The 27,653-nt window shown below is 40.4% G+C and overlaps 1 protein-coding gene across 1 annotated transcript in view; it reads right to left on the reverse strand.

Annotated features, from left to right (window-relative positions):
- Positions 1-2,224: 2,224 nt before the first annotated feature.
- Positions 2,225-27,653, reverse strand: part of SLC25A17 (solute carrier family 25 member 17) — a 40,832-nt gene continuing 15,403 nt past the window's right edge. Inside the window, exons 2-9 of the mRNA XM_068970764.1 lie at positions 25,125-25,185; positions 23,244-23,310; positions 21,422-21,573; positions 10,385-10,501; positions 9,267-9,412; positions 9,083-9,178; positions 6,874-6,956; positions 2,225-3,258 (exon numbers count right to left, since the gene is read on the reverse strand). Of these exons, the coding sequence (XP_068826865.1) occupies positions 3,111-3,258; positions 6,874-6,956; positions 9,083-9,178; positions 9,267-9,412; positions 10,385-10,501; positions 21,422-21,573; positions 23,244-23,310; positions 25,125-25,185 (870 nt within the window). The 3' untranslated portion in view covers positions 2,225-3,110. The remainder of the gene's footprint in view (positions 3,259-6,873; positions 6,957-9,082; positions 9,179-9,266; positions 9,413-10,384; positions 10,502-21,421; positions 21,574-23,243; positions 23,311-25,124; positions 25,186-27,653) is intronic.

The raw sequence follows: 27,653 nt of genomic DNA on the forward strand, positions 1-27,653 counted from the left end.
ATATAGTGTATGCACGTATCATCTCCCATCTCCCAATCCTTCCTTACCCTTGTCCCCCGTGACAAGTCCATTCTCTACATCTGTGACTCCACGCCACAATGCTTTTAAGTGATAGAATGAAAGTCTGAACCTAGCGCTGACTCAAAACCCAGAGTGCTTTCCACTGAACTACAGCTACATCTATTCAGTCATATCCTCCATCAATAATAATACTGTAGTAATAGTCGTCACTAGTATTTATCTAGCTCTTCCCATATGGCAAGTCTTGTGCTAGCAAATTTATATATATGATCTCATTCAATCCTCACAATCACCCTATGAGGCAGGTTTATCACCATCTCCATTTCATAGTTGAGCAAACTGAGTGTTATACCAGTTTGGCAATTGCCTTGTTCCCACAGCTGGTAGAGAGCAAGACCAGAATTGAACTTAGGTCTGTCTAACTCCAGAACCCATTCTCGTAATCATTACACTAGACTGCAGGAAACCCAACTCTCGTCCTGGCTCCAACCAGGCAAGTCATTTGATAGCTGTCTCAATTTCCTTATTAATTAAATGGGAATATGGTTACTTGACCCCTATTTCACAGAGGTGTTGGGAGTATAAAATGAGAAAGTGTATAAGCTTTAAGAAGGGAAATTGCCATATAAATCTGGGCTTGTTACAAGTTTCACTTGGATCTTCCTTCTCCCATGATCATAAAGGGATTTAGCTGACATTATGAGCTCTCAAATACCTTCTGAGATGGATCAATCATATTATTGCCTCCACTTATAAAAAAGCTGAAATACAAGATGACATAACTTGTTAGTGGCAGAGCTGAGAATAAAACCCAAGATTCTAACTTCAACTGCTTATGTTCTGATGGTAAATCCTATTTCTGCATTTCAAACTTAACAGTAAAATAGACAAGAATGGACATTTAACCACTTTAAAGCACAGATTAAATGCTTACAGATGAAATTTTCTAACATAATCTCTAAGGTTCTTAATCCTCATTTTCTAGAGAAACTGCATAAAGAATCAGAAAGAAAGTCTTCCATTCCCCTTGTATAGAATTCAGCTCCTTAGTTTTCTCAAGCAACTTATTAACAATCAAAGGTTATAAAACTGGGTGAGTTATTAACTCGTAGTGAGCTCAGCTTTCACAGGGAACATAAACCTCAAAGTGAAATTGTTCCCTCATAAAATCAGATAAAAAAGAAGTATCAGATACATCCTCACATCATAAACATCCAATATAACTATATATCCTGACTTGGGAATTATTTTAACATATCAACAATTCATAATACCCTGAGCTCAAAATTCAAGTTCCAAAGTGAACATCAAAATTAAAATAATAACAAAATACATATGGTATCTTATGGTCATTCTTCCCCCAAGCTCCCTGCTCACGCCTTGACACACACACACACACACACACTTTAAAATATAAAATATATAAATAAAATAAAAAGCAGTTAGTGGGGCCAATTCTCTAGCTTTTAGAGAAGTGTCTCAGATTATCATTCCTCTTAGTTTTTGTTTTCTAGAACAACACAATGATCTGTTGATTATTACTAGTCTAATAATCATGTATTTTGAAATTACCACAGGGATGAGAGAAAATAAATTTCCACTCTCAAAATTGAACTTAAGTTCTAGTATAGAATAGACATAGACACTTCATTATTACTCTAATTGACTGAATTAGACTTATAAAGGAAAAACCTGTCATTTTTATATAGGGGCTAAAATAAAGTCTAAAAAAGCTGCTGTTCTACTCAATGTCAAGAGAATCTGCTTCTTGAGTGCCTTGAGACGTCAAAATTCATCGTTGACCACATAATGAAAGTCCTACCGACCTGAACATGTGCTGTGGGGTGAACGTAAATGATGACAGAACTTCTGGTCTTTTCACAGGATGCTCTAATATAATACATTAGTCTACCTGTCCGTCGATATTGATCTTTGGTTTCCATAATTGAAACCAACTGCATCTTCGGTGGAGTCAGGAGCTCTAAGTTCTCTTGAACTTTGATGAGTACAGATCACGTGAGTATCTTGTTAAAACACAGAAGATGATTCAGAAGGTCTGGGGTGTCCAACAAGCTCCCAGGGTGATGTTGATGCTACTGTTTGGGACCCACACTTTGAGTAGCAGGACTCTAAGCAACATTTTCAAACAGAAATAAGCTTAACCAGAAGTTTATTCTTAAAATATACAGCCTCTACCATGAGTTTATAAAAGAAGACAGTATTCCAGAGCCTAAACAAGGTATCTGCTCCCTTTCCCTTTTCTGTGATTTTGGTTGTAAACCCAATGTAACACTGTAAAGGGCAAATTTTAACAATCGCTTTTGTGCTTAAAATCTACTGGGGCCCATATGCGTGAACACAAAACCTCAAGTTCTGTAATGAAAAGGTTGATTCAAAATAAATATTTTTTAATTATGTCAGATACGAAAGAATAAGTGATGCTTATAAAGAGTTTATAAGAGAATCATTTGGAATTAATAATTTTCATTTCTCCCACAAAATAAATAGTTCACACACTAAAGAAGATATCTTTCCTTAATTAGGAGAAACAAAGCTCAAGAATAATAGTCATGCCTGTGGCATAGTCATAACATTTTTAGTGAGGAAAATACCAAGATGAAGACGTGCAAAAGTATATAGGAGGAGAATACCAAGAGAATTACATGGTAGCAAATTGGTTGTAGAAGCTGGAGGGCGGGGGGCAGCGGGGGGCGGGGGCGGGGTTGGTTCAGGGAAAGAGAGTAGCTGGTAAATTTTAAAAAGACTTTAACTGGAGAAGATTATACATGACAGCAATAGTCCATTCCCTTCAGGAAAATTAGTAAATCCCCATCAAGTTTCATTTTTAGGTTTTCGATCGTGTGTGCTTTTCATATGGCCATTGGTCCAACCTCCACAAGACTCAACCAACCATCAAAAAAGTTAAGTTGGTAATGAGTCAGGCTGGCTATAACCGTGCATGTGTATGTACCCTCAGATGCATCTCAAGCCAGTGAGGGCAGATTTCTCCGTGGGAGGGGCAAGTACAGTGGAATCACTTCCCCCGTCTGGAGCACTTCTGAGTGCCGGGGGCAGGGGTGAGAGGTGTCTCAGTGCTTGCGCGTGCTCTTCAGCCCCATGACCATGAAGGTGGCGGCCGTCAGTTTCTCGTAAACGAGGAACATGAGCGCAGCAGTCAGGACCGTCTGCAGCAGCTTGGCTTCAAGGCCTTTGTAGAGTCCTGCAATTCCAAAACGCCTGAAAGGAGAGGAAAAAACAAAAGGTTTTCAAAGAAACATACTGTTTGCAAAGGCTTATTCTTAGGATCAAAAGAAGCAATCAAAGTTTTAGATATTAATGGACTTCTGTTACTTAAGTACTTTATCTTTGAAGGTGCTTGGGAATTGATAAAAGTTGATTATTTCTTCAAAGCCATGATTAATCAGCGGAATGCTGACAGTATCTCACAGACAGGGTACAGATCCTAAAATCCTAAAACCATTTTAATGCCAACATCTAAGATTAACAAAGAACTTTTAGATCTTGACTTTAAGGCTCTCCCAACAAAGTTATTTCAACCTAACAGTCCCTAAATGGTAGGAGAGCTGCCAATTGGTTTAGATCATTGTAGCCTGAACAGAACTAGAGAAAGTGACAGGAATGAAAATCTCTCCGAGTCTTTCTGTACATTTGACCTTTTAACTGAGTGGTTCTCAAATTTAGTGTACGTCACAATCACTGGGAAGGCTCAGTGAACCACAGATTGCTGGGTTCTATCCATGGAGTTTCCGAAGCATTAAGCCTGGGATGGGACTCAAGAATCTGAATTGCTAATAAGCTCCCAGGTGATGAGGATGACAAGGCCCGCCTGGACACCAGCCCTTTACAACAACTGCTCTAACTACAGAAAAGAATGCTTCAGCTAGAAACAGAAGTTCAAAGTAAATGATGTCTCCAGAGCTAATTACTGAGACTGAATTAATCTCATCTGCTGGTTCATCAGCAACTCCAGGGCTCTATATAGCACGCATGCGGACTGAGATATTAAAAGTCAGTCAAGTGCTCCATTCAGGAGCTATTCTACATTTTACATACTTGCTATGTGTGAAAATCTATTATTTGGAGTGAATCATATGACAAATAGAAATGAAAAGCCTTGACTCATGAAATTCTAGTTCATTGGCTAACTTATGTTCCCCCAAGAAACCCAAGAAATGCCACCTTGGTGTTTCTCAAGGTGAGATCTGCTAGGAGATAACAGAAAAAAAAAATCTATTTAGTCCCTGTCCTCAGTTCCCAGCACAGAGTTCTAGGAGCTCTTGCTTATAATTTCCTAAGAGAAAAGAACACTAGGAACATTTCTCTATTCTAACAATTGGTCTTTGATTCTAGTTCCTGACACAGAGCTCCTAAATCCCTTAAGTCCTGGGTGGCAGTAGTGTCTTCTGTTCTAATGAGGTGATTCCTGCTGGACTCTTGGGTGGGGCTGGTCACCAGAAAGACCAAGCAAAGATCAGAAGCCAGGAATTTCCAGCACCACCAACTATTCTCCAGAGAGGAGAGGGGGCTGGAAATGGAGCGAAAAATATATGTTTTTCATACAGAATTTTGGAAATACATATACTTTTTGTTAATAGTGACTATCTCCTGGAAAAGAGTCAGAAAACAGTATAGACATGCATGTATTTATAGCTTTATTAAAGTTTAAATGGCTTCAGTTTGACGAGTTTTGACTGACGGGTACATCCGTGAACCATCACCACGTTCAAGGTCATGAACGTATCCATCATCCATCATCCCCAGGAGGATGGTGTCCTCACGTCCCTTTGCCGTCACTGTAGATCATTTTCTAAGTTTAAGTGATGAGTGTGTGTGCACACAGTGTTGTCCAACTCTTTTGCGACCCTATGGACTGTAGCTCACCCGGCTCCTCCGTCCATGGAAGTTCCCAGGTAAGAATACTGGAGTGGGTTGCCATTTCCTTCTCCAAGGGATCTTCCTAACCCAGGGATTGAACCCACGTCTCTCCCGTCTCCTGCACTGGCAGGTGGATTCATAAAAGTGGAATCATACAATATGAATTCCTTTCTGTCTGATCTCTTCTATTGAGCATAACTATTCTGAGATCTACCTACATTTTTGCATGTATCAATATTTCTTTTTCCTTTCTGAATAGTATTCCACCGTACAGGTATATCACAGCTTGTACCTACTCATTCAATGATGGACATTTGGGATGTTTCCAGTTTTTGACTCTAACAAATGAAGCTGTTACTAACATTATGCACAGGTCTTTGTGTAGACATGTTTCATTTGTCTTGGGTAAATATCGTGAAAGGGAATGGCTGGGTCTATAGGAGGCGTATGCTTAACTTTATAAGAAAACACCACACTGCATTCCAAAGTGCTTGTGCCATTCTGAATTCCCACCAGCAGAGGAAAGTTCTAGTTGCTTCATTCTTGCCAACACTTGGTATGATCAGCATTTTTGGTTTTTTTTAACTTTACAGCAATTCTTTATCTTTAATTTTTTATCCCAAGCATATTCTATCTTTATAATAAACTTAGTTTAAAATATCTTACATCTAGGAACAGTAATAAAGTTATAATAGCTTCTGCCTCAAAGGTGCTGACCTATTTGATTTCCCCTTTAAATGAAATGGGGAGATGACGACAGTACCTGCCTCAAAGGGCTGTTGTGAGGATTAAGTAAGATTACCCAAGTAGAGCATCTGGCTTAGTGTCTGCCACATAATAGCTCAAAAACGCTAACTCCTCTCGCCACCATCATCACTGTTGCCGTAATTGTGATGACAGCTATTGTTCCTCTGCCTACCCTCCTTCCCTTTCCCATGATGACTGCGGCTCTCTGACACCCGCTTATTTCTATCTACAAGGGGTTTTGGGATACGTCATCCATGGAGCACTACTCAGCAGAGCAGTCTCTATATTACATTACAGGAGCACTCTCTATATTAGATTACAGGAGCACTCTCCTTTGTTTCAGGTGTGAAAGTTGCTCAGTCATGCACGACTCTGTGTGACCCTATGGACTAGACAGTCCATGGAATTCTCCAGGCCAGAACAGTGGAGTGGGTAGCCTTTCCCTTCTTCAGGGGATCTTCCCAACCCAGGGGTTGAACCCAGGTCTCCTGCATTGCAGGCGAATTTCTTTACCAGCTGAGCCACAAGGAAAGCCCAAGAATACTAGAGTAGGTAGTCTATCCCTTCTCCAGCAGATCTTCCTGACCCAGGAATTGAACCGGGGTCTCCTGCATTGCAGGCAGATTCTTTACCAACTGGGCTGTCATGGAAATCCCACGGTTCAGGTGTACAGCATTATAATTTGACATCTCTACACTGCACAGTGATCACCACCACAGGTCCCATAATCAGTCGTTACCATACAGCTGACTCCTTTCACCCGTTTTGCCCACCCTCAAACCCTCTTCCTCTTTGGTAGCTGCCAATCTGTTCTCAGCACCGATGAGTCTGTCTGAAGATTCCCCATATGAGTGAAAGCACACAATATCTGTCTTTCTCGGCCTGACTTATTTCACTTAACAAAACACTCAAGGTTCATCCATGTTGTTGGAAATGGCAGGATTTCACTGGAGGATTCCCTTTCTGAAGAAATCCTGAATATTTGTAACTAACGAAGAATCAAGGACATGAACTTTTCCACAATTTCCCGAAATGCTCTCATGTGTCACTAAGCTCCTAAATGAGAAATGTCTGAGCACAGCAGGCAAGGGAGAAGCGTTCAGGCTGCCACTGCCAAGGCAAAAATACAAGATAAGCAAATCCAACCACTTCTTGGCAGAGACGGCTGTTAAGAGAGAGGACAGAATGTGAAACATCTACAAAGCTCACCTTACTCGCTGGTGAAGGAGATAGAGAACGTTCCGAAGACTCCCCAGTGTTCTGTTTTCTGGGTTGAGTCTGTGACGTCCAAACTAAGGAAGAAGGAACAAGATAAATAATTACCATCTGTTACCGCTTTCTTTTTTAAAAATTTTTATTTATTTACTTGTTTCTTTTTTTGCTGTGCTGCGTCTCTGCTGCTGGGTGTGGGCTGCCCTCTAGTTGCAGTGGCCGGGCTTCTCACTGCAGGGGCTCCTCCTATTGCCCGGCACAGGCTCAGCAGTGGTGGCGCACAGGCTTAACCGCTCCACGGCACGCAGGATCTCCTCAGGGGAATCAACCCGAGTCTCCTGCACTTGGCAGGTGGACGCTTTACCACTGTGCTACCAGGGAAGCCCTGTTATCACTTTCTTTTAATCTTAATTTCCACTTATGTTGGAGTAACATCTTACAGCACATGGTAATAAAAATACCCTTTTAATATGTGAAAGTGAAAGTGTTAGTTGCTCAGTCACGTCTGACTCTTTTGCAACCCTGTGGACTGTAGCCTGCCTGGCTCCTCTGTCCATGGAATTCTCCAGGCAAGAATACTGGAGCAGGTTGCCATTCCCTTCTCCAGGGGAATCTTCCTGACCCAGGGATTGAACCTCGATCTCCTGTACTGCAGGCAGATTCTTTACCATCTGAACCACTAAGGAAGCCCCTGGTGGCTTTTTTAGTATTTAGATTATATTAATCCTCTTTTTTCAATGAAACAAATGAAATATTTCAATGAAATAAGTGAAAATAAGAATTTTTTTTGAATGAAGCAAGCATGAGAATTTTCATTTTTACAGAGAATCATGGGGAAAATTCTACCTCAAAAGAAAAAACCATGCCCAGGATGAAGATTTAGATACTGATGGAAAGGCTTGCAGTCTTTTAAGAAGTTATGATAAACATGAATCAGTTAGAATCTCTGTAGTCCAAGCTCTTCATGTTATGTTTCTATTATAAAAATGTCAAAATACATTTATTTGACTGCAACTGAAATTCTTTATATTACGTACCAATTGAAAAATAGTCCACTGGTAAAAATACTTTTAACAGAAGGGAATAATCTTTTCAAACTAAAATGCTTTCATTAACACCTCCATTTTACTCGTTGGTTTGAGTCCTTTGAATTTGTTCTCCCAAACACAACGTGAACCCCTCCCTTTCCACGACCACCTTAGGCCAGGCCACCATCGCATCTCACACGTGACCGGAACAGCCTCCTAACCTGAAACTCTCTTTTCTCTTAGCCTGAACAGTCACGGCAGTTTTCTCAAATTATAAATCAGGTCACATTATTCTCGTCTAAAGCCTTGCAATGGTTTCCTACTGCCGTGAGAATAAAATCCAGTCATCACTCATAGCCGTCCTGCTTCTTTTCTGATCTCCTTTTGAGCCACCTCCAGCCACAGTCATCAAGCTCCTAGTACACCATGTTCCCTCTACCTGGAAAGCTCTTTCTTCTGCTCTTTGCATGGCTGGGTTCTTGCCTTCCTTTAAGTCTTGGTTTACACAGGGCTCCTCAGAGGACCCACCCCAATCATGCCATCTGAGACGATCCCCACTGTGGCCCTCTCCACTCAATCACAGAATGTGGCTTACTTCCTCGAGAGCTCCTTGCTCAATCTGCAGTGACCTATTTATGCTGATCTACTTGTTCGCTCTCTCCTCGGTTAACTCCTAAGGGCAGGGACCATGGCTTTTATTCACCACGTGCACCCCAGCTGCTCGCAGAATGGGTACTTAAAAAAATATTTCAAAGAATAAATAATTGAATGAATGAAAAACTAGAAATGTGAAAATACTTCAGAAAAGCTAAATCATTCATTCCTTCTGAACGAATCTCTGATTCTATAAAGGGAAATCTACCCTGTGCACCAGGCCAATCAACTTGAATGTGAAGGAAGCAAACTTACTATGTTCCTGAGGTATTTAAAGAACTTCCTCCATACCTGGATTTTCTGAGACAGCAGGTGACCGACGAAATGCAAGGTGTAAACTTTGTTCCAAGCCAAAGAGAAAACCAATTGGACAGCCTGACTAGTTAGCAAAATATCAAACAACGGGAAAGTGGCTGAGAAATGCTCTGGAGCACTTCATGGCTTTATTAACACTGCTTCAAGCAGAGAAACCACATTATTTTAGAATGCTGTCTGTCTAAATGCAGGAGAGGCCCAGCACTCACCCTCAGGATTGATTGTACTGTCTGCATAGGATAGGTGACCGTGGTGGCGATTGCTTTGGCGATTGCACCAATGAGGAACACATCCAGGGAAGAAAGCTGCGAGGCAAAGAAAGAACGAACTGCGTCAGTCTGCACAGTGAGAAGGTGTCAGGGGTTGTTTGCAGCTTTCAAGATCAGGGCTTACCTTCGTTCGTTTCTTTAAAAGCTGCCGCTTTAAGCCTTCGTAGAACATGAACTGGATGGCAGGATTAAAGACCAGCAGCAGGGAGGGAAAGGTGCCATTCCATAAAGCCAGGATCCCTTCGTCCCGGATGATCTGGTGAAAAGCATCTAAGCGAGAAATCAAGGATCTTTGAGGACAATCCCCTAACTAGAAAGACAATGTGCCCAGAACACAGGCCAGACTGATTCTATCAAGACTTCCTTCTGGCAATGACAAGTTAATCCGTTAACTGCTTCTGGAGAATCATCAGATACTGACAGTCACTGAGTTATTGAGAGACTGACTTCAATTGTTGGCAACCCCTCCTGACAAATCTGGGGTTAGCAGATCAAGTTTTCCTCGGTACTGATCATCTCCACCACCGAGCTCTCTGTGTTACACAGAAAGAATGGGGAACGACAGCCTGTGGGTTTCACAGTGAAGGCCAGTACAGAAAAAGATAAGACAGTGCTCTAGAGTTCATTTTATAGGACTGCCTTTTAAGAAAATCACTGTCCTCATTATAAAGAGGGAAAGATGGGAAATTAGAACCTGGCAGTGTGATACTATTAAAAAGCAGAAGCTCAAAGATATCAGACACTAATTTTGTATCTTTATCCAAAGAAAACACTGGGGGAGAAAAAGTAGCAGATTATTCTTCAGAAATATGCATCCCCTCCCACCTTCACTCTATGGGCTACACTCCACAGGTATATTTCTCTACCCATTGTCTTGAGGCTTGGCCATTGGAAGTGCATTGGCCAAGACGATGGTAACAGACAAGATGGAAACGGGGGCTTGAAATGTGCTTGTATGATCAGGCGTGTCTTCCTGTGCGTTTGCTGTCGCCAAGAGAAGAATATCCTGAGGCTGGTCCCAGGAAATGGAAGAGAGATGCATGGAGCTGAGACTCCTAGGCTGGAGTCAGCTTAGATGAATCAAATCCTTGCCAATCCATAGACACAGGAGCTTAACAAATGCTTACTGTTGGACACTGAGATTTGAGGCTGTCCATTAATGTAGCTTTATCATGGTGATAAATTCCAGATTCAAAAAGAAAAGAGAGCCTTTAAAAAGAAACACATCCAAAAGACACTCACCAATGATACCACTGTAGTTGGTCGGTACAATGTCTTCATTCCTAAATTTTGCCCCTTGCAGCTTCAGTCTGGTGTTTACCACCCAGAGTGGAGTTGTGAGCAGCACATTCACCACGCCTGTAAAGAGAAAGGGGGCGAGACAAAGGGAAAGCAAAATGTACCCTTTATGTTAAAGCTAAACATATCCATGTTCCAGTTATTTTTCTGCTGACCTACTAGGAGACCTGAAGTAAGGTGTCCCTTTGTGCCAAGGTACAACACAAGCCACCACTGTTAGAAGCAATTCAGAAGCCTTGCTGAGAGCGGGCTGGCCGGCAGCAGCGCCTCTCCAAGTGAGGAGAGTGTGGAGTTTCCTCCTTTGTACACTAGGAGGCAATCTGTCAATTTACGCAGCATCCAAAGTAGCAATTTTGATATAGTTTTAAACACAGTTTTTAAAAACAGCTCTCATGTGAGGGAACTGATTTCTTGATCACATGCTAAATAAGTCCATGACAATATCACATAGAACACACACCTTACAACTCTCATGTAAGTAGCTCACATGGTTTTAAGTGAGTATGGATCCAGTACCATAAAAGACAGGTGGGAGAAAGTGTGACATTTGAAAGGACTTCGACAGGGACTAGGGACTAGAGGCTCACAGAAGAGTTCCTCATCACTTGGGGAATTAGGACAGGCAGGCAGCAAGCAGTCGTTATGAACCATCACAAAAATACCTGCAACAGCTTCACAAGCATCGTGATTCTTACAAGCTTAAGGATGGGGATCTTGGCCACCCAAGGTGGCCTCAGAGTGGAACAATACAATGAGCCAGGTGCTTCTGTTTTGAAAACACACGATCCCAATTTTAGCACCATCTTGAGATATTAAGATATTCCTCATCAGTCCTGAAATGATTAGAGAAAAATACCAGACAGACTTGTAATAAAAGTGTCTGACACACAGTATATACTTTATAAATGTGTGTTAAATAAATATTTAACAAGTAAACTAATGAACAAACTCAGCAAACAACCATATACCAAGCTATTGGGCCACACTCAGAAGAAGTGAGAGGCACACTCATAAAGAAGAGAAATCGTTTAGTAACAGGATTGGGAATTCCCTTGGGTCCAGTGGTTAGGACTCGTACTGAAGGAGGCATGGGTTCAGCCCCCAGGCTGGGAACTAAGGTCGCGCAAGCCGCATGGTGCAATCAAAAACGAAACCACCACCACAGCAACAAAGCAAGATCAAGGATGTTTCGATTTAAGGGATTTCAAACATACTATACAGGTGACACCAAAGTTAATAAACTTGGTGAAAATGCCAGGAAATCCGAATCCCGAATTTTCATTAGTGGAATGCAAGACATTTTGGCACCTCTCTCTTAGGAACATTATGAGAAGGTATTTCTCAAAAGGCATTATCATTTGATGAGTTGTATCTGTTAGAGTTTTTCATGGAACACCAGGAGCCATCTTTAGTTAGGACTCAACATCTTCACACATTGTCAAGATACTGGTCATAATCTGAAAAAGCCTCAACTAAAGATTCTTGCAAGTCTCATTTTAAAAGAGCACCAGTGCCCAAGAGGCCAAGATAAAAGAGTACTAATACACACTCATTTGCCCAGACTTTATAATGTATTCCTATTCAATATAATGTACACACCGCTTAACAAAAAAACCAACAGTCAGAAAAATCAGACTGGAAAGTACTACTGAGCAGTCTGCTGCTTTTGTTTTAGATGAAGACAGGCAAGCTCAGAACCCAAGATCACAAGCTTCTGTGGGTACTGTAGTGCAAACACCTTTCTAAACAAACGAAATAGGTTGCCCATTAGAGAAATGCTTTGGAAATCAAAATTCCCTTCATGTGCTATTCGAGAGGTAGGCACACACAGAACAGGTCAGAGGAAATGCACCCAAGATGAAGATTTAGCCATTATTCAGGATTCTGCTTACATTATCCCATTACCCACATGAGCGGAAAGACTGAGAGGATTCTAAGGACAATGTCAAGTACAAAAATGCATCATATCATTTAAAGAAGAGAATATAAAGTCCTTGTAAGAACATCCTGTACTTCAAAGCTTTTTATCTGAGAAGATCTTTGTTCATACTCTAAGCCAAATAGATGGAGAGGTTACTTTTTAACCACTTTCATTTTATGAATTCTGAGAAAACACCTGAGGATCCAAGATAAAAACTTGCACCCTATAAAAGCAAGCAAAGGACATTTTTCTGTGGAGGAAAAACCAGCTGCAAAAGAATATGATGAGTGATTTCAGCTCTTACTAAGGCACGAAGGGTATAACCTGCAGAATAAAGAAAGCTGTCTGCTTATTTATGTGTAGAAAATTTCACCAGTGCCAAGTTATGGGCGTTATTTCAGCTCTAAGATGAGAATACCAATACTTTACCTACTTAAGAATAGGAGACTGTTCTCTTTCCAATTCGAGTGATTCTATTTTCTTTTTTCATAGAAAAGCAATTTACAGGAAAACACAATCAAAATTAAGAGATGAAGAACAGCAACTGAACATACTAAAATCATTCACTGATTCAGGGAATAATTGGAACACAGCTATTTACTTCTGAAATCTTGAAAATGAAGTTTTATTAGCAGTGAGTCTCCTGAGTTAAGGACAGAAAACAAAAACAGAGAACCTTAATTGGGTGCTCTTCTGGGGAACGTCTGCAATGACCGCTGAGGCAAGAGAATGGCAGATCAAGGCCACCAGTCTAAGAGTTTGGCTCCCTACAAAGGAATGCGGCTTGATACACTGCAGGAACAAGCCTGCCTTACCAGATTTAAGGCCTAAAGGCAGGAAATTAATTTCAACTGTCACAACAATGATAATACCATTGGCACTCAAAAAGAGTTATTGCCAAAATTCCAATTTCATAAAAATGGCAAGTATCTTCATTTATGTTATCTGTAAGGTTCTGTTGTCAAATTCTTCTCCAGGGTTTTAAGCTACATGGGTTTTTTCCTGTGAAAATACAATAAATAGTAACAAATCTAAGTTTCTAGCAGAACTGGAATAACAATAGTACTTGTGCCTAGTTCTCCTGGGAGATAATGTAACTCATTCCTACAGTGATTGTAATACAATGACTGGGTTCACAGAAGGAAGAGAAAAAAGCGGTTCTAATGGTAGAAATGCGCAGGCACTGGGGAATTCCCTGGGGGTCCACTGGTTAGGACTCGGTGCTTCCACATGGGGGCAGGGGTTCATCCTGGTCAGGGAACTAAGATACCACAAGCCCCACAGTGCAGCCAAACAAACAAAAATTCGTAGGCATCAAGATATAAACACGTCATGAGGAGTTTAAGACTCATAACAGTCATTTCCAAGGAGTTCCCTACCTTCAGAAAAAGAGAGGACCTATAATCAAAGCATCTCAGAATCATTAAGGACTACAGGAATCACTTACTCCAGGGCCTCTCACCTGCGCCACTCACACGCCGGGGGCGGGGCGGGGGTGCAGACGTGCAGGGTGTTGAGCGGCGTCTCTGGCCCTCTAGCCACTAGATGCCAGTAGCATCCTCCGGTTGTGACAACCAAAAGTATCTCTAGACACAGTCACATGTTCCCTGTGGACCTAATTCAAGCACCAAGTGGACTGGTGATTATTCACTTTCTTTTTGAAAAACTCAAAAGACAGGAATTCACTATCACCGCAAAAAGTCTATTCTTTCCAGAGCAGTTAGAAATTTTACTCTTATTGGTATTAAATCTACCTTCTTAAAGTGGAAACATATAAAACTAGCCAGTAGATGTTTTTTTACCTGAGATATGAATTGAAGAGTAAAAAGTTAGCCTGTCACTAAGTTGTGTCTGACTCTTTGCAACCCCACAGACTGTGGTCCGCCAGGCTCCTGGGTCCATGGGATTCTCCAGGCAAGAATACTGGAGTAGGTTGTCATTTTCTTCTCTGGGGGATCTTCCTGACCCAGGGATAGAACTCAAGTCTCTTCCATTGGCACTGATCCCCACCAGGGAAGCCCAACTAGCAATTCTTAAGTGACTTTATGTGTATGTTAGGAGAAGCAAATGTTTATGACCTGCAAGTAAGTCACCTATAGTTTACTCATCAAATATGTATTGTGTGTTTAGTATTGGGTTGGCAAAAAAATTCATTTGGGTTTTTCCATACAATGTCACGTGCTAAGTAGGTGCTGATGATACAACAGGTACATAAAAAATGAAAATCTCTGTCCTTGTGAAGTGTATGTTCTAATAGTGTAAGACAGGATAAACAAGGAAAATACGTAGTATGTCAGAGGATAAAGTTAAGGAGAAAATTTAAGCAGAGAAGGGAGATAAAGAGTTTTGGTGGTAGAAAGGGACTCCATTTTAGACAGTGTAGCCATTCAGAGAAAAACTTTACAGGAGGTGAGGGAGCTAACCACACAGGAACCAGGAAGAGGAAAAAGCTTCAAGTTCATGGGCCCCAAGGGAGAAGTATTCTGGGACAGTTCGGGGAGAAGAGGCCGGTGTGGCTATAGTGGTGTGAGGGGCAAGGATAGGTGGGCAGGACAAACTGGGCTTTGGGGACTCTGGCTTTTATTCTGAGTGAGAAGAGAAGCAACTGGAGGCCTCTGAACAGAGGAATAATACAATCCATCTGCGTTTTAGTGTGATCACACTGGCTGCTGTGCTGAACATGTATTGAAGGGGACAAAGAAGGAAGCAGGCCATCAGTTAAGAGACTCTGAGGATAATCCTGGCAAGATTCAATGGTGGCTTGGGCTCAGGTAGTACAAGCAGGGGAAAGGGGCTAACTGCTAGATACCATATGAAGAAACAGGAAATAGGATTCGTTCATGGACTGGGGGTGGGGTCAGAGAGAAAGAGGATGAATTCAAGACTCTTGGTAGGGCAACTAGAAGATGAGTGTTGCCACTTAGGAAAATAGGGAAGACTGCAGTTCTTTGAATTGACTTAAACAACATTTAAAATTTAATTCACTCAACATTTAATCAGCACTTTCTGTGTATCAGCCACTGCATTAAGGTACTAGGTATACAGAGATTTTTTTTTAAGTAATTTCGGCCTTTAAGGAGGGTCTAGTAAAAGATAAAAGACCAATTTGCAGACTACTGTTATCCAGTAGAGTAAGCACTTAGAGGCACACCCTGAGTTGAAGCACAGAGGGTGGGCACCTAACGCAGAATAAAACCTGGGGGTGGTGGGTATGAGAAACAGGGAAGGCTTCCTGAAGAGGAGGTGGCATGAGCGGATGAATAGGAGTTAACGAGACAAAAAAGAGCAGTAAGACGGCTTCAGGCTGACAACAGCCGCTGGCGAGGAAGGAATCACAGCCTGGGAGGACAGGCACAGGAAGGCCAAGCTAGGGAGGGAAGCGGTACCGCAGCAGATCCGGTACGGGAGACCCCCATCCTGCACGTGTACCAGGCGGGGAGTGTCTTCTCTGCTGAGGGCGCTGTGACGTCCTCCTATCAGCAGGCGGCAGGGACTGAACCTCAGAACAGCAGTTCTCAGCCGCTTCTCTGACAAGACGTGTAATAGATGATGTTCGCAATCCGCGCAGACCCGGGGGTTCTAACTGTACGTCAATTCCATTCTTTTCTCACACTCTCAAGAAAACAGTTCAGAATGTATTAATGAATGAATGAGAATGATATTAACACCGTGGGCTCTCTTTTAACCAGTTCCACATACTGGACTCACCAGATAAACCTGTGTTTCTCTCCCTTTACGGACATTCTGACAGAGGCCAGGGCGCACTGACTCCTGCGGCCTGGAGGCTGCGCTCTAGTGCGCCCATGCTCTTTCACTTCCGTCCCACGGGGGTCGAGGCTTACCAAGAGTGAATTACGCCTTTTCTCAAACCTGTTTATGTTGGTCATATCTGTTACAGTGGACAGAGCATTTACAGGCACAGGTTATTGTGGCTCATCTGGTAAAGAATCCGCCTGCAAAGCAGGAGACCTGGGTTCCATCCCTGGGTTGGGAAGATCCCCTGGAGAAGGAAAAGACTACCCTCTCCAGTATTCTGGCCTGGAGAATTCCGTGGACTGTATAGTCCATGGGTTCACAAAGAGTCAGACACGACTGAGCGACTTTCACTTTCATATCAGAAAAAAAGCACAAAACTCCCATCAGTGAGTGTATATGCCTTGGCCATACAGAAAATTAGAGAAGTATATATTCATATATCTTAGGTTAAAATAAAATATTTAAGGCACATGGGCCATTTATGACATTCCATACTTCTACTGACTTTTTAAAAGCTAACCACCCTACCATACCGGGCTAGCTGTTTTAAGTGTGGGAGAATCTACTGTAACTGTAAACTGTGTAACAGTCAGAAAGGAAATCAGCAGAGTACAGTGAGAGCATGTAGGGCTTCCCTGATTAGCTCAGACAGCAAAGAATCCACCTGCAGTGTGAGAGACCTAGGTTCAATCCCTGGATTGGGATCCCCTGGGGAAAGGAACAGCTACCCACTCCAGTATTCTGGCCTGGAGAATTCCATGGACTGTATAGTCCATGGGGTTACAAAGAGTCAGACACAACTGAGCGACTTTCACTTCACAGTGAGAGAATGTAACAAGGGGTGGTGTGTACCTAGTGTATAATGGGAAGCCAGACACAGCAAACAAACAGCTCTGGACAACCAAAAGGGAGATTTCATCATATATTTCATAAAATAGTAGTTTCATGGAAAATTACCTAACTTAGTCTCTGACAGCGAGACATAACCTTTTCAATGGAAATATATATGGAAACTAATATAATAATGTAATCAAGGTATAACAAACATTTGGTCTCAAGAATAAAAGATCATACCAGACTGCCATTTGTTGCAGTTATATAAAAAAGAAGATTCCCTCTCTATAGGCTGGATCAATTCTGATTTTTTTTTTCAGTGAACAAATTTCAAACCTGAGTTCTTCAAATTATAAGTGTCTGAAAGCTATTCTTCTAGAAAGGCTACTTGAGCAGAACTGTGCAAAGTGTGTTAGTGAGAAAGACTTGAGAAGCAAGGAGATCATAGCAGAGCAATGGTCCAGGTGAGGGATAGTAATACTTGATTAGGGGAAACAGTTATAGACATGGAGAAGAGGGCATGCATTCAAGAGGTCTTTAAGAGACAGACTGGTGGTTCATGAGGCCTGAGCAGACATGGAGGGAAAGAGAGCACTCTCTATGGAAGACCTCCAGATTTCTGTCCCGAGCTACCTACTTGTTCATTCATTTCCTCAGAGAAAGTGTGTTACACTCTATTTGAAAGCTGGTCTGGCTGAGGTTGGGAGTCTGTGTATGCATGCTCAGTCGCTTTCAGTCGTGTCCAGTTCTTTGCAACCCTATAGACTGTAGCCCTTCAGGCTCCCCTGTCCATGGGATTCTCAAGGCAAGAATACTGGAGAGGGTTGTCATGCCCTCCTCCAGGAGATCTTCCTCACCCAGGGATCAAACTCAAGCCTCCAGCATTGGCAGGTGCATTCTTTAGCCACTGAGCCACCTGGGAAGCCCTAGGGTTGGGGGTGAAGGTGGTCAAAAGGTAGAAATTTCCAGTTATAAAATAAATAAGTCATGGGGATATAATGTACAAGGTGACTATACTTAATAAAATTGTATTGTATATTTAAAAGTTACTGAGAACAAAACTTAAAAGTTCTTACCACAAGAAAAGAAATAAATTTGTAAATATGTGTGATGATGGATGTTAACCAGATTTGTTGCAGTGTTAATTCCACAATATACACAAATACTGAATCATTATGTTGTATACCTGAAATTAATATAATATTATATGTCAATTATATCCCAACTTAAAAAAATACAGTTGGTTCAAGGGAAAGTTTATTATAAAAAAATCAACTAAGGACTAAAATAAGACTATTAAGCATAAGAAAGGCTGAGAGACCAAATAAAAAATAGTAGTGGTCTCATACAGGTGAAGAGGAAAAACTGGGGGCCATGAATACTCTTGGCCTGGTTACTATTTTTCAGTCAAATCATTTTCATTTCAATTGGACATTTACATTATTCAGTTGTGCAGCTTCCAAATCTGTACTTTTTCAAAGAATATATAAAAAAGTGAGTCCACAAAATACGAACACTAAACGGACATTTAAATAAATTAATTTAGATACAAACTAAATGGATAAGCACACACACAAAAGGAAACAGATCTACTTTTTCCCTGTCTCTTTAATAGAACTCTGATTAACTCAACAACTTATTTATTCAGCAAATATTTATTGAGCTCCTACTACAAGTTAGGAATTGTTCTTACTGAAAATTTAGCAAGGGAGGGGGAATATATATATAACTACTAAAGTGAAAGTGAAAGTAGCTCAGTCGTATCTGACCCTTCACGACTCCATGGACTAGTCCATGGAATTCTCCAGGCCGGAACACTGGAGTGGGTAGCCTTTCCCTTCTCCAGGGGATCTTCCCAACCCAGGGATTGAACCCAGGTCTCCAGCGTTGTGGGTGGATTCTTTACCAGCTGAGCCACAAGGGAAGCCCATGTAATAACTGAACACAGATACATAACTGCAATATATATATTGTTACATATGTAATATATACTTATACATATGAAGTATACCTAAGATACTGCTCTGTATCTTATGGTGCTCATATTCCACCAAGAAGAAACAGACAGTAACTAAAGATTCACAGTATCAGATTAATGGCTTCCCAGCTCTTCTGAAACCTCAGGTGACAAGGATCCAAAGACTTCTAAAAGCAGGCTCCTTAACTCTCCAACTTACTGCTCATGTTCCTATACTCACTTTACTCACTCACTAAATTACAGAGCTCACTGTTCTAAACAATGCTCTCAGTTCCCTCCATCGGGAAACCACCACCACTTATCTCCAAGTGCTACTAATTCTGCCAAGGCTCAGTTCAAGAGCCACTGCCTTCTATATGCAGGTATCTCCCAGCCAAAAGAGACCCTCTTTCTCCTATGAACCCCAAAAGTATTAGTGACTATGATGATACTGACTACACTGAGCTGTGCACTAAGATCTTTGTCACACCTGACTAAACGTTTTCACACTCAGGGTGGGCTTCATGCGTGTGCAACCCTGTCTCATGCTTGGTGTAAGGCTTCATTGTCAACCATCTTGGAGTGCTTAATCAATTGTGAAGGAGTCCTGCATTTTCAGTTTACACTGGACCCTGCAAATTATGTAGCCAGTCCTGTTCATGTTAAACATCTCAGTCCAAAAAACAAAACAAACAAACAAAACCCACCAGAAAATAAGCAGGAAAGGTACTGTAATTTTCATTTTTTTAAAAAAGAGATCTTAATGTCCATAAATTCCGGGTACAGGCTCCTAAACAGGGATAATTGACCCTCTTCTCTGATTAAGAAGATAAAAACAAGCCAAGTTAGCTCAGAAATAAAATTTTCTGTATATGGTCAACTGATCTTTACAAAGGTGCCAAGACTACTCAGTCGGGTAATGGACAGTCTAGTCACATCAACAAATGGTGTTAAGAAAACATTCACACACAAAAGAATGAAGTTGAATCCTTATCTGATACCACACACAGAAAGTAACTCTAAGCGGATTAAAGACTTAAAACTATGTAACTCCTAGATGAAGATTAGGAGAAAAGCTTTCATGGCATTAAACTTAGCAATGATTTCTTGAACATGACACCTAAACCATAGGCAAAAAAGAAAAAAAAAGCAAATGGCATAAGATCAAACTCAAAAACTTTTGAGGGAGGGGGGGTTCATGTTTGGGAACTCATGTACACCCGTGGTGGATTCATGTCAATGTATGGCAAAACCAACACAGTACTGTAAAGTAAAATAAAGTAAAAATAAAAATTTAAATTAAAAAAAATAAAAATAAAGCATAAGTAGAAAAAAAAAGTTATTGAAGTATATAGTGAAACTATAAAAAAAATTTTTTTTAATTAAATAAAAAAAAAACAAAACTTTTGAGCATCAAATGACATAACCAACAGAGTGAAAGGCAACCCACAGAATGGGAGAAAATATGTGCAAATCATATATCCAATAAGGGGCTAGTATCCAGAATATACAAAGAATACTTGTAGCTCAACAGCAAAAAATCAAATAACTCAAAAAATGAGCAAAAGATTTCAATAGACATTTCTCCAAAGATGCTCAGCTTCAGATGAAAAGATGCTCAACATCACTATCATCAGAAAACTGCAAATCAAAACCACAGTGAACTATTATTTCGCTCTCATTAGGATAAAAAAAAAAAAACAGAAAATAACAAGTGTTGATGAGGATGTGGAGAAACTGGAACCAACTGCTGGAGGGATTATGAAACAGTGCAACCACTATGGAAACAGTACAGTAGTTCCTCTCAAAATTAAAAATGAATTACCATATAATCCAGGAATCTCACTTCTTGGAACATATCCGAAGAACTGAAAGCAGGGACTCAGAGAGATTCATACAACCCACGCTCAGAGCAGCAACTATTCACAGTAATCAGGAGGTGGGAACAACCCCAATGTCCATCAGTGGGTGAATGGATAAACAGAATGCGGTATATACATACAACAGAATACCATTCACCCTTACCAAACAAGGAAACCCTGTCACATCCTACAGCATCAATGAACCTTGAGTATACATTACTCCAAGTGAAATAACTCAGTCAAAAAAAGAGACAAATACTGTACGATTCCACTTACACAAGGCATAGAAAGTAGTCAAATTCATACAAACAGAAAGCAGAATAGGGGTTACCAGGGGCTGGGGGGAGGGTGGAAAGGGGAATTGCTGTATAATGGGTATAGAGCTTCTTATTTCTAAGATGAAAATGTTACAGAGATCTGTTTCACAATAATGTGAATAAACCTACTACTGAAATGTACACTTAAAAAATGTTAAGATGGTAAATCTTATGTTATGCATTTTTACTATACACACACACAGAGTCAAGTTAGAAAACTAATTACATTCTTTGTAGTATTACTGTGTGTTAAAATAACCTCATAGAGGGTATATGAATACAATATAAACAATAAAATATAAAAACACCTTATATTCAGAAAACTTAAGTTACCTGCAACAAATCCAACTACCAGATCTTTTCCAGTAGTAGAATGTTGACCTTTGACCCAGACTGCTTTGAGGCTATTAAAAGTGTAGAAATATACAAAATTGGAGCAGCAGAGACTGGAGATAACTGGAAACCACCCTCGATATGGTGCCAGGCTAGGAGAAGAACACAATAAGCAAAGTAAAGATGTGGGACAGAAGCCTCTAGAAAAGAAAGTCCTAGGAAAGGCTGACTGTCATTCACATATTCTCAAAGTTCATTCCTATATCAAAATGTACCCCAAACTGTACATATATCCCTTCTGAGGATGCCCAAGAAATCTTCTCTAGCATTAATGATACCAGGAAACAACATACTTTCAATGACTGGTTTACTGATTCCCTCCCTTGATTTCCTTTAGAAATTACTATATAAAATTAGAGACAATTTCCTCATGACTGTTAGTTAATATAGCATCATTCACTTTATTACAGGGCAAGAACATTTAAAATTAAGTAAATACAGAACAGAAGTGATGAAGGCATCCAAAAAAAGTGATCAAGACATGAGGGCATGGGAACCAGACTGCAGGGGCTCACACTGGCCACAGCTGGGACAATGTGACCACCAAAATAACTAAGGAATCAACTGGAAATCACTGTGTTTCTGAGTCTCTATAAATTAAGTATTTCCTCATAGACTGCTTACAGTTGCAAGAAAGGAAAAATAAAATTATTCAGTGGTTAACTCAAATCTAAGAAATTGTAATTAACCAGTAAAGGGCAAGTGGACAATATGTGACTCTAGATGGGACATCCCAAGAAGAACACAATTTCACCTACATATTATTCTGCCCGAGAATGCAAGCTGCTGCTGCTGCTGCGTCGCTTCAGTCGTGTCCGACTCTGTGCGACCCCACAGACGGCAGCCCATGAGGCTCTGCCGTCCGTAGGATTCTCCAAGGCAAGAACACTGGAGTTGGTTGCCATTTCCTTCTCCAATGCATGACAATGAAAAGTGAAAGTGAAGTCGCTCAGTCGTGTCCGACTCTTAGCGACCCCATGGACTGCAGCCCATCAGGCTCCTCCATCCATGGGATTTTCCAGGCAAGAGTACTGGAGTGGGCTGCCATTGCCTTCTCCGCAAGAATGCATAGATTCAGGCTAATCAGGAAGAAACATGAGGCAAACTTAAAATGAGAAACATTTTATTTAAGGAAAAATAAGGGGAGAAGGTCCACACTCTGAAAATGTCAGTCACAGGGGTAAGGGGTTTGATGTATGGTATATAACTTACTTACAAATAATTCTGAAAAAAACTTGTGTGCGTTGTGTGTCTGTGTAGTAAAGGAAGAAGGATGGGGCGGGTGGAGAGGGAAGGAGAAAGCATGAGCAGAAATGGAAAAAACAAATAGGAAAGAAAGTGTCAACAACAGGTCAATCTGGGTAAAGTACATACTGGTATTTTTTGTATTAACACTATTTTAGCTTTGCAGCTTTCTGTCAGTTTGAAATTATTTCCAAATTAAAAGCTTTTTAAAAGGTACAGAGGTCTGAGTGTATCTGATAGGAATGAATCAAACAGCTATCACCTTCTTCAACTTACTGTACATAAAACAAAGCACAGGTTTCATGTGAAGTCTCTGTGATCAAGAATTATAATGGCCAACCACAGAACTTTAAGGCAGTGGAAATAACTGTGCAGTTAAAAGTCAGGCAATTACAAATTCACAACACAACAAGGCTATGAGAAATGGATAGAGAGTGAGCAGAGACACGACAGACGCCCGGGAATCTCCCAGTGAGCTGCTCCATCTGACAAAGATGAACGAGATGGTAGTACTCACAGGCCTTCTTCTTTAATGATCTCCAGGAGCACCATGTGTGTTGTTTTGGACTTTCTTTTCTCGTCAACTACAAGATCAAAGAGTTTAAAGATAAGTCCTTTGAGAATTGTTATCTTCAGCACCAACAAGTTTCACTGAAAGGCCACTGCCTTGCCTGAGCAATCTTTCAATCTCTGGGCTCCCTGGTTTGCCTCAGAATTCAGTGATTCTCCTGTGTTCCCATGGGCTAAATTCTCAACTGCTGATTCCCTGGGTTTTAACTGTTATTCATGAACCATAAAACATTTTAATTCAATACCTGATTTCCAAAGTGAAAGATGTAACAGGAGAAATTTATTTTTTTTGTATTTCATAGGGCTCTTCTGTTGGTTTTTTTTTTCAAAGTTATATATTCTCATTTTTTTCTTAATATCTTATAAAGTAGAGAGAAAATAAATTATCATTTCCCTTTTAGAGAAGAGGTTACAGACACAACACTGTCAAGGACATATGTGATTGGCAGCAGAGCCAGGATTAAAACTCAAGCTTCTAAAATATTAGCCTTGGGCTCTGTTTCCTAATCTTGAAAAAAAAAAAAAGGTCTCAAAAGGAGAGCTCTACTTTTCTTTGCATTCTCAATGAAAACAAAACCTACTTTAATCAATTTCAAATTTCTTACTCATATCTGACAGTATTCTGAAAATCTAAAAATGGGAAAATGAACCAATTACTTAAGAAAATTGGTACCTGCATGGCTCATGAGATGACAAATTAGGAAACGCTGTACAAGGCCTCTGACAATAACCATCAAAATTACAAATCTTCACACTCTGATCCGACAACCCCACTTCTGGGGATTGATCCCACCGAACTTACAGAAACAGAATGACACGTGAACAAGCCGATTCGACAAAAGAGGAGAAATAATCCAAGAATCTCTACTAGTGCAGGGGCACACAGGTTATGCTGCAGCCATGCCATGGGCCACCCTACAGCCAGAAGAAAGGGTCGACAAGCCCCCAGCAAGCTGACTTGGAAGGCATCCAAACAATGCACGATATGGAACAGTATGAAAAGTAAGCTTTTTGAGTAAGAAAGAGAAAATTGAGAATATATATCATTTGCTTGTTAGTCCATAAAGACTCTCAGGGCTATTTGAGAGACTAATAAAAGATATTATCTATAAGGGAGAGAAAAGCAGGCAGACTAGAGTGAGATTTTTTTCCACTGTACTATCTATCTTTTTATGTATTTTAGGTTTCGAGTCATGAAAAAGTACTACCTGCCCCAAATCTCTAAAATTAATTAAACAGTAGTCATGAAGGGTTTTAACACAGCAATTAGTTTATTCAAAGCTAATCTTACTCTTATCTCTTAATGTAAGTTTGGGCATAGGCTTATAATTTCAAGTTGAAAAATACTGAGGAAAAAACAAGTAGAATTTATAAATATAAAGTGAAATGAGGGGTGGGGGGGCGCCTAGAACTCCATGCCTAGATGAGCAATGATAATGGTATGTGGGACCATGTTTCCTATTCTCTGCTCTCTTTACAGAAAATCTACTCCTAATAAAAAAAAAACAAAAAACAAAACAACACTCTATATTCTGCCTTTCAAAAGTCATACTGTTCATCAGAACGAACTATAATGATTCAAAATGACTAATGCAAACCCACTCAGGTCTCTCAGACTAGAAAATGGCTGAGGCTATGACTCATTCACAAATACCTCTCTGTTAATTAGGAAATAGCAGTGATGACCAGTCTTTAAAGTCAGTGAAAAGGGACAACAGCAGATACTAATGAAACAGAATATCCTTATGTTACTTTAGAATTTAGTAGAGAAATAAGTCTGCCTCCTGACATCAAATGAACAGGAATATGATGACAATCAGATACTCACCTTGCAGGCGAAGTCTAGCTGTATCCAAGGGAAAAAACACTGTCATTGCTGTCATGCTTCCCTGAAAAGTTTGAAAAGCCTTTAGCCATTATGGTATCACAAAAATAATGAGCCACAACTTTTAAATGAACTTAAGTTCGTTGCTATCAACAGGTCAAATCAAATTTTCAGAGAACAAATATACAGATTATTTTAATCCACTGGGATCATTATTGTTCAAACTTCTGTCAGTTACATTTAGTTACATACTCGAACAGACAGAAGAAATCTCTTCCTGATATTGAAAAAGAAAAGGTAGTGAGTCCCTGGAAATGACAAACTTAGGGATTTACAACCTTGGACACATATCAAAGATAGCAGGTAAATGGATTTTTAGCCTTTCATTGGTCAGTTACTGCTCCTATGCTATCCTCTGATAACCCAAGAAACCAAAAAATCTAGTAATCAGATACGTATTTCTATACTCTGTGCTTAATAATATATTCACCACAAAGTAAAAGAGAGTTAAGGATCATATTGTTCTTTAAAATAGCTCTGTCTGCTTGTGTTTTAAATAAAAGAGGGGAAATATCTTTGCTAAAAATTCTATAAATAATTCATCCAAGAGAATCCAATGACAAAAATTATCAGTGGGGGAAAATAAGAAGCCAACAACCAGTCTTTTCATTCATGAAGCCCTAAGACAGACAAAAATCAGAAGCATACAGTTAGGGATAAAATCATATGCATGAAATCCCCAGGTGAGTTTATGGATATCAACCCAGATGCAGACCCCTCTGGTGTATATTCTCAGGCATAAGATCAAGTTTTAGGCTACTGATCTAATAACGGTAACACAGAATATTTTTATCATGACAACAATGCGAAACTAAGTCAACTTTAAAGATAAGAACAAAAATGTGCTAAGTCTCTTACCTGTTTATAGATGAGCCTGTCTGACAAGGGAGAACACTGTATTGTCCTATTAGTTACTCTTAGAAACTCAGATTAAATGTTATTTCCCCCAGCCATCAGGTCCTCTGTGTTCCCACAGCACTTGTTTATGTCTCAGAGCACTCAGGCTGCAGTGAAATCTTATTCTTCCACCAGATTGTGAGAATATCTATTTATCTCTGAATATCATCGATTCTTAAACATTTATTAAATTCAATCTACTTTCAGCTATCTCTGATGCTGGGAGGGATTGGGGGCAGGAGGAGAAGGGGATGACAGAGGATGAGATGGCTGGATGGCGTCACCGACTTGATGGACATGAGTTTGGGTGAACTCCGGGAGTTGGTGATGGACAGGAAGGCCTGGCGTGCTGCGATTTATGGGTCGCAAAGAGTCAGACATGACTCAGCGACTGAACTGAACTCAGCTATTTATGCTATTCTGATGGCTCCCACATCAAATGATCTTTCCTATTAAGAACTAGATAATATTTAATGTTTTAAGTAACTCTGTATCTGTAAAGGTGTACAGTCTACAAATCTATTCTCCTGGCATCCTTGCTCACCTTACAAGCAATTTCCAAGAAACGGGGGCTGGAAAGCTGGTTACTGAACACTTATCAAGGTTAGTTTACTTCCTATCATGCTGCAAGAGCTCATTTATGCAGGGTATTGCATAGACAGGCAGCTCCAGACAGAAAAGTCCTGCCTGGAAACTACTTCCTCAAACAATTGGATCACCTCCATCCCTCTTCCCTGTCAGCTTTAAATAGACACCTGAGGTTTGCTAACTTAGAAGACCCTGCCCTGTGTGTGTGCTAAGTTGCTTTAGTCACGTCCAACTCTTTGCGACCCTATGGACTGTAGCCCACCAGGCACCTCTGTCCATGGGATTCTCCAGCCAAGAATACTGAAGTGGATTGCCATGGCCTCCTCCAATCTTGAAATCTTAAAGTACATCTTGTACCAAGATAAAGAGAACAGTCAAAAGTCTGTTCTATACAGGATATAGGATGCTTGGGGCTGGTGCACTGGGAGGACCCAGAGAGATGATATGGGGATAGAGGTGGGAGGGGGATTCAGGATTGGGAACTCAAGTACACCCGTGGTGGATTCATGTCAATGTATGGCAAAACCAATACAGTATTGTAAAGTAAAATATAGGAAAATAAATAAATGGGGAAAAAAAAACTATTAAACATTGATTTTCCTCCCTTCTCAAAAAAAAAAAAAAGAGAGAACAGTCAGTCCAAAGAGCTCAAAGGTCTATTACCTCCTCAAACACTAGCATAAAAAACTCAGATCTATAAAATTAAAAAACATTTAAAAAATATATTAGTACTGGAAAGACTGGATCCAGATGGTAAATTGAAAAGCCATCACTGCCTCCTCTGCATTCCAATCACTAATACTGAGAGAGAAGATTTATAATATTAATATAAAAGTGCTTTGTAGAAAAACAAAAAGGAATCTAATTGGTGGATTAGAAATTAAAAGGATGACAGAGTAAGGCTGTTTTGAAAGAAGAAACCACAAACCAAAATGCACAGAAGGTAGACAGAGTAGGCAGAATAATAGCCCCCTGAAAGATTCTAAC

The sequence above is a fragment of the Capricornis sumatraensis genome, chromosome 4 (assembly GCF_032405125.1).
Source record: "Capricornis sumatraensis isolate serow.1 chromosome 4, serow.2, whole genome shotgun sequence".
NCBI lineage: Eukaryota > Metazoa > Chordata > Mammalia > Artiodactyla > Bovidae > Capricornis > Capricornis sumatraensis.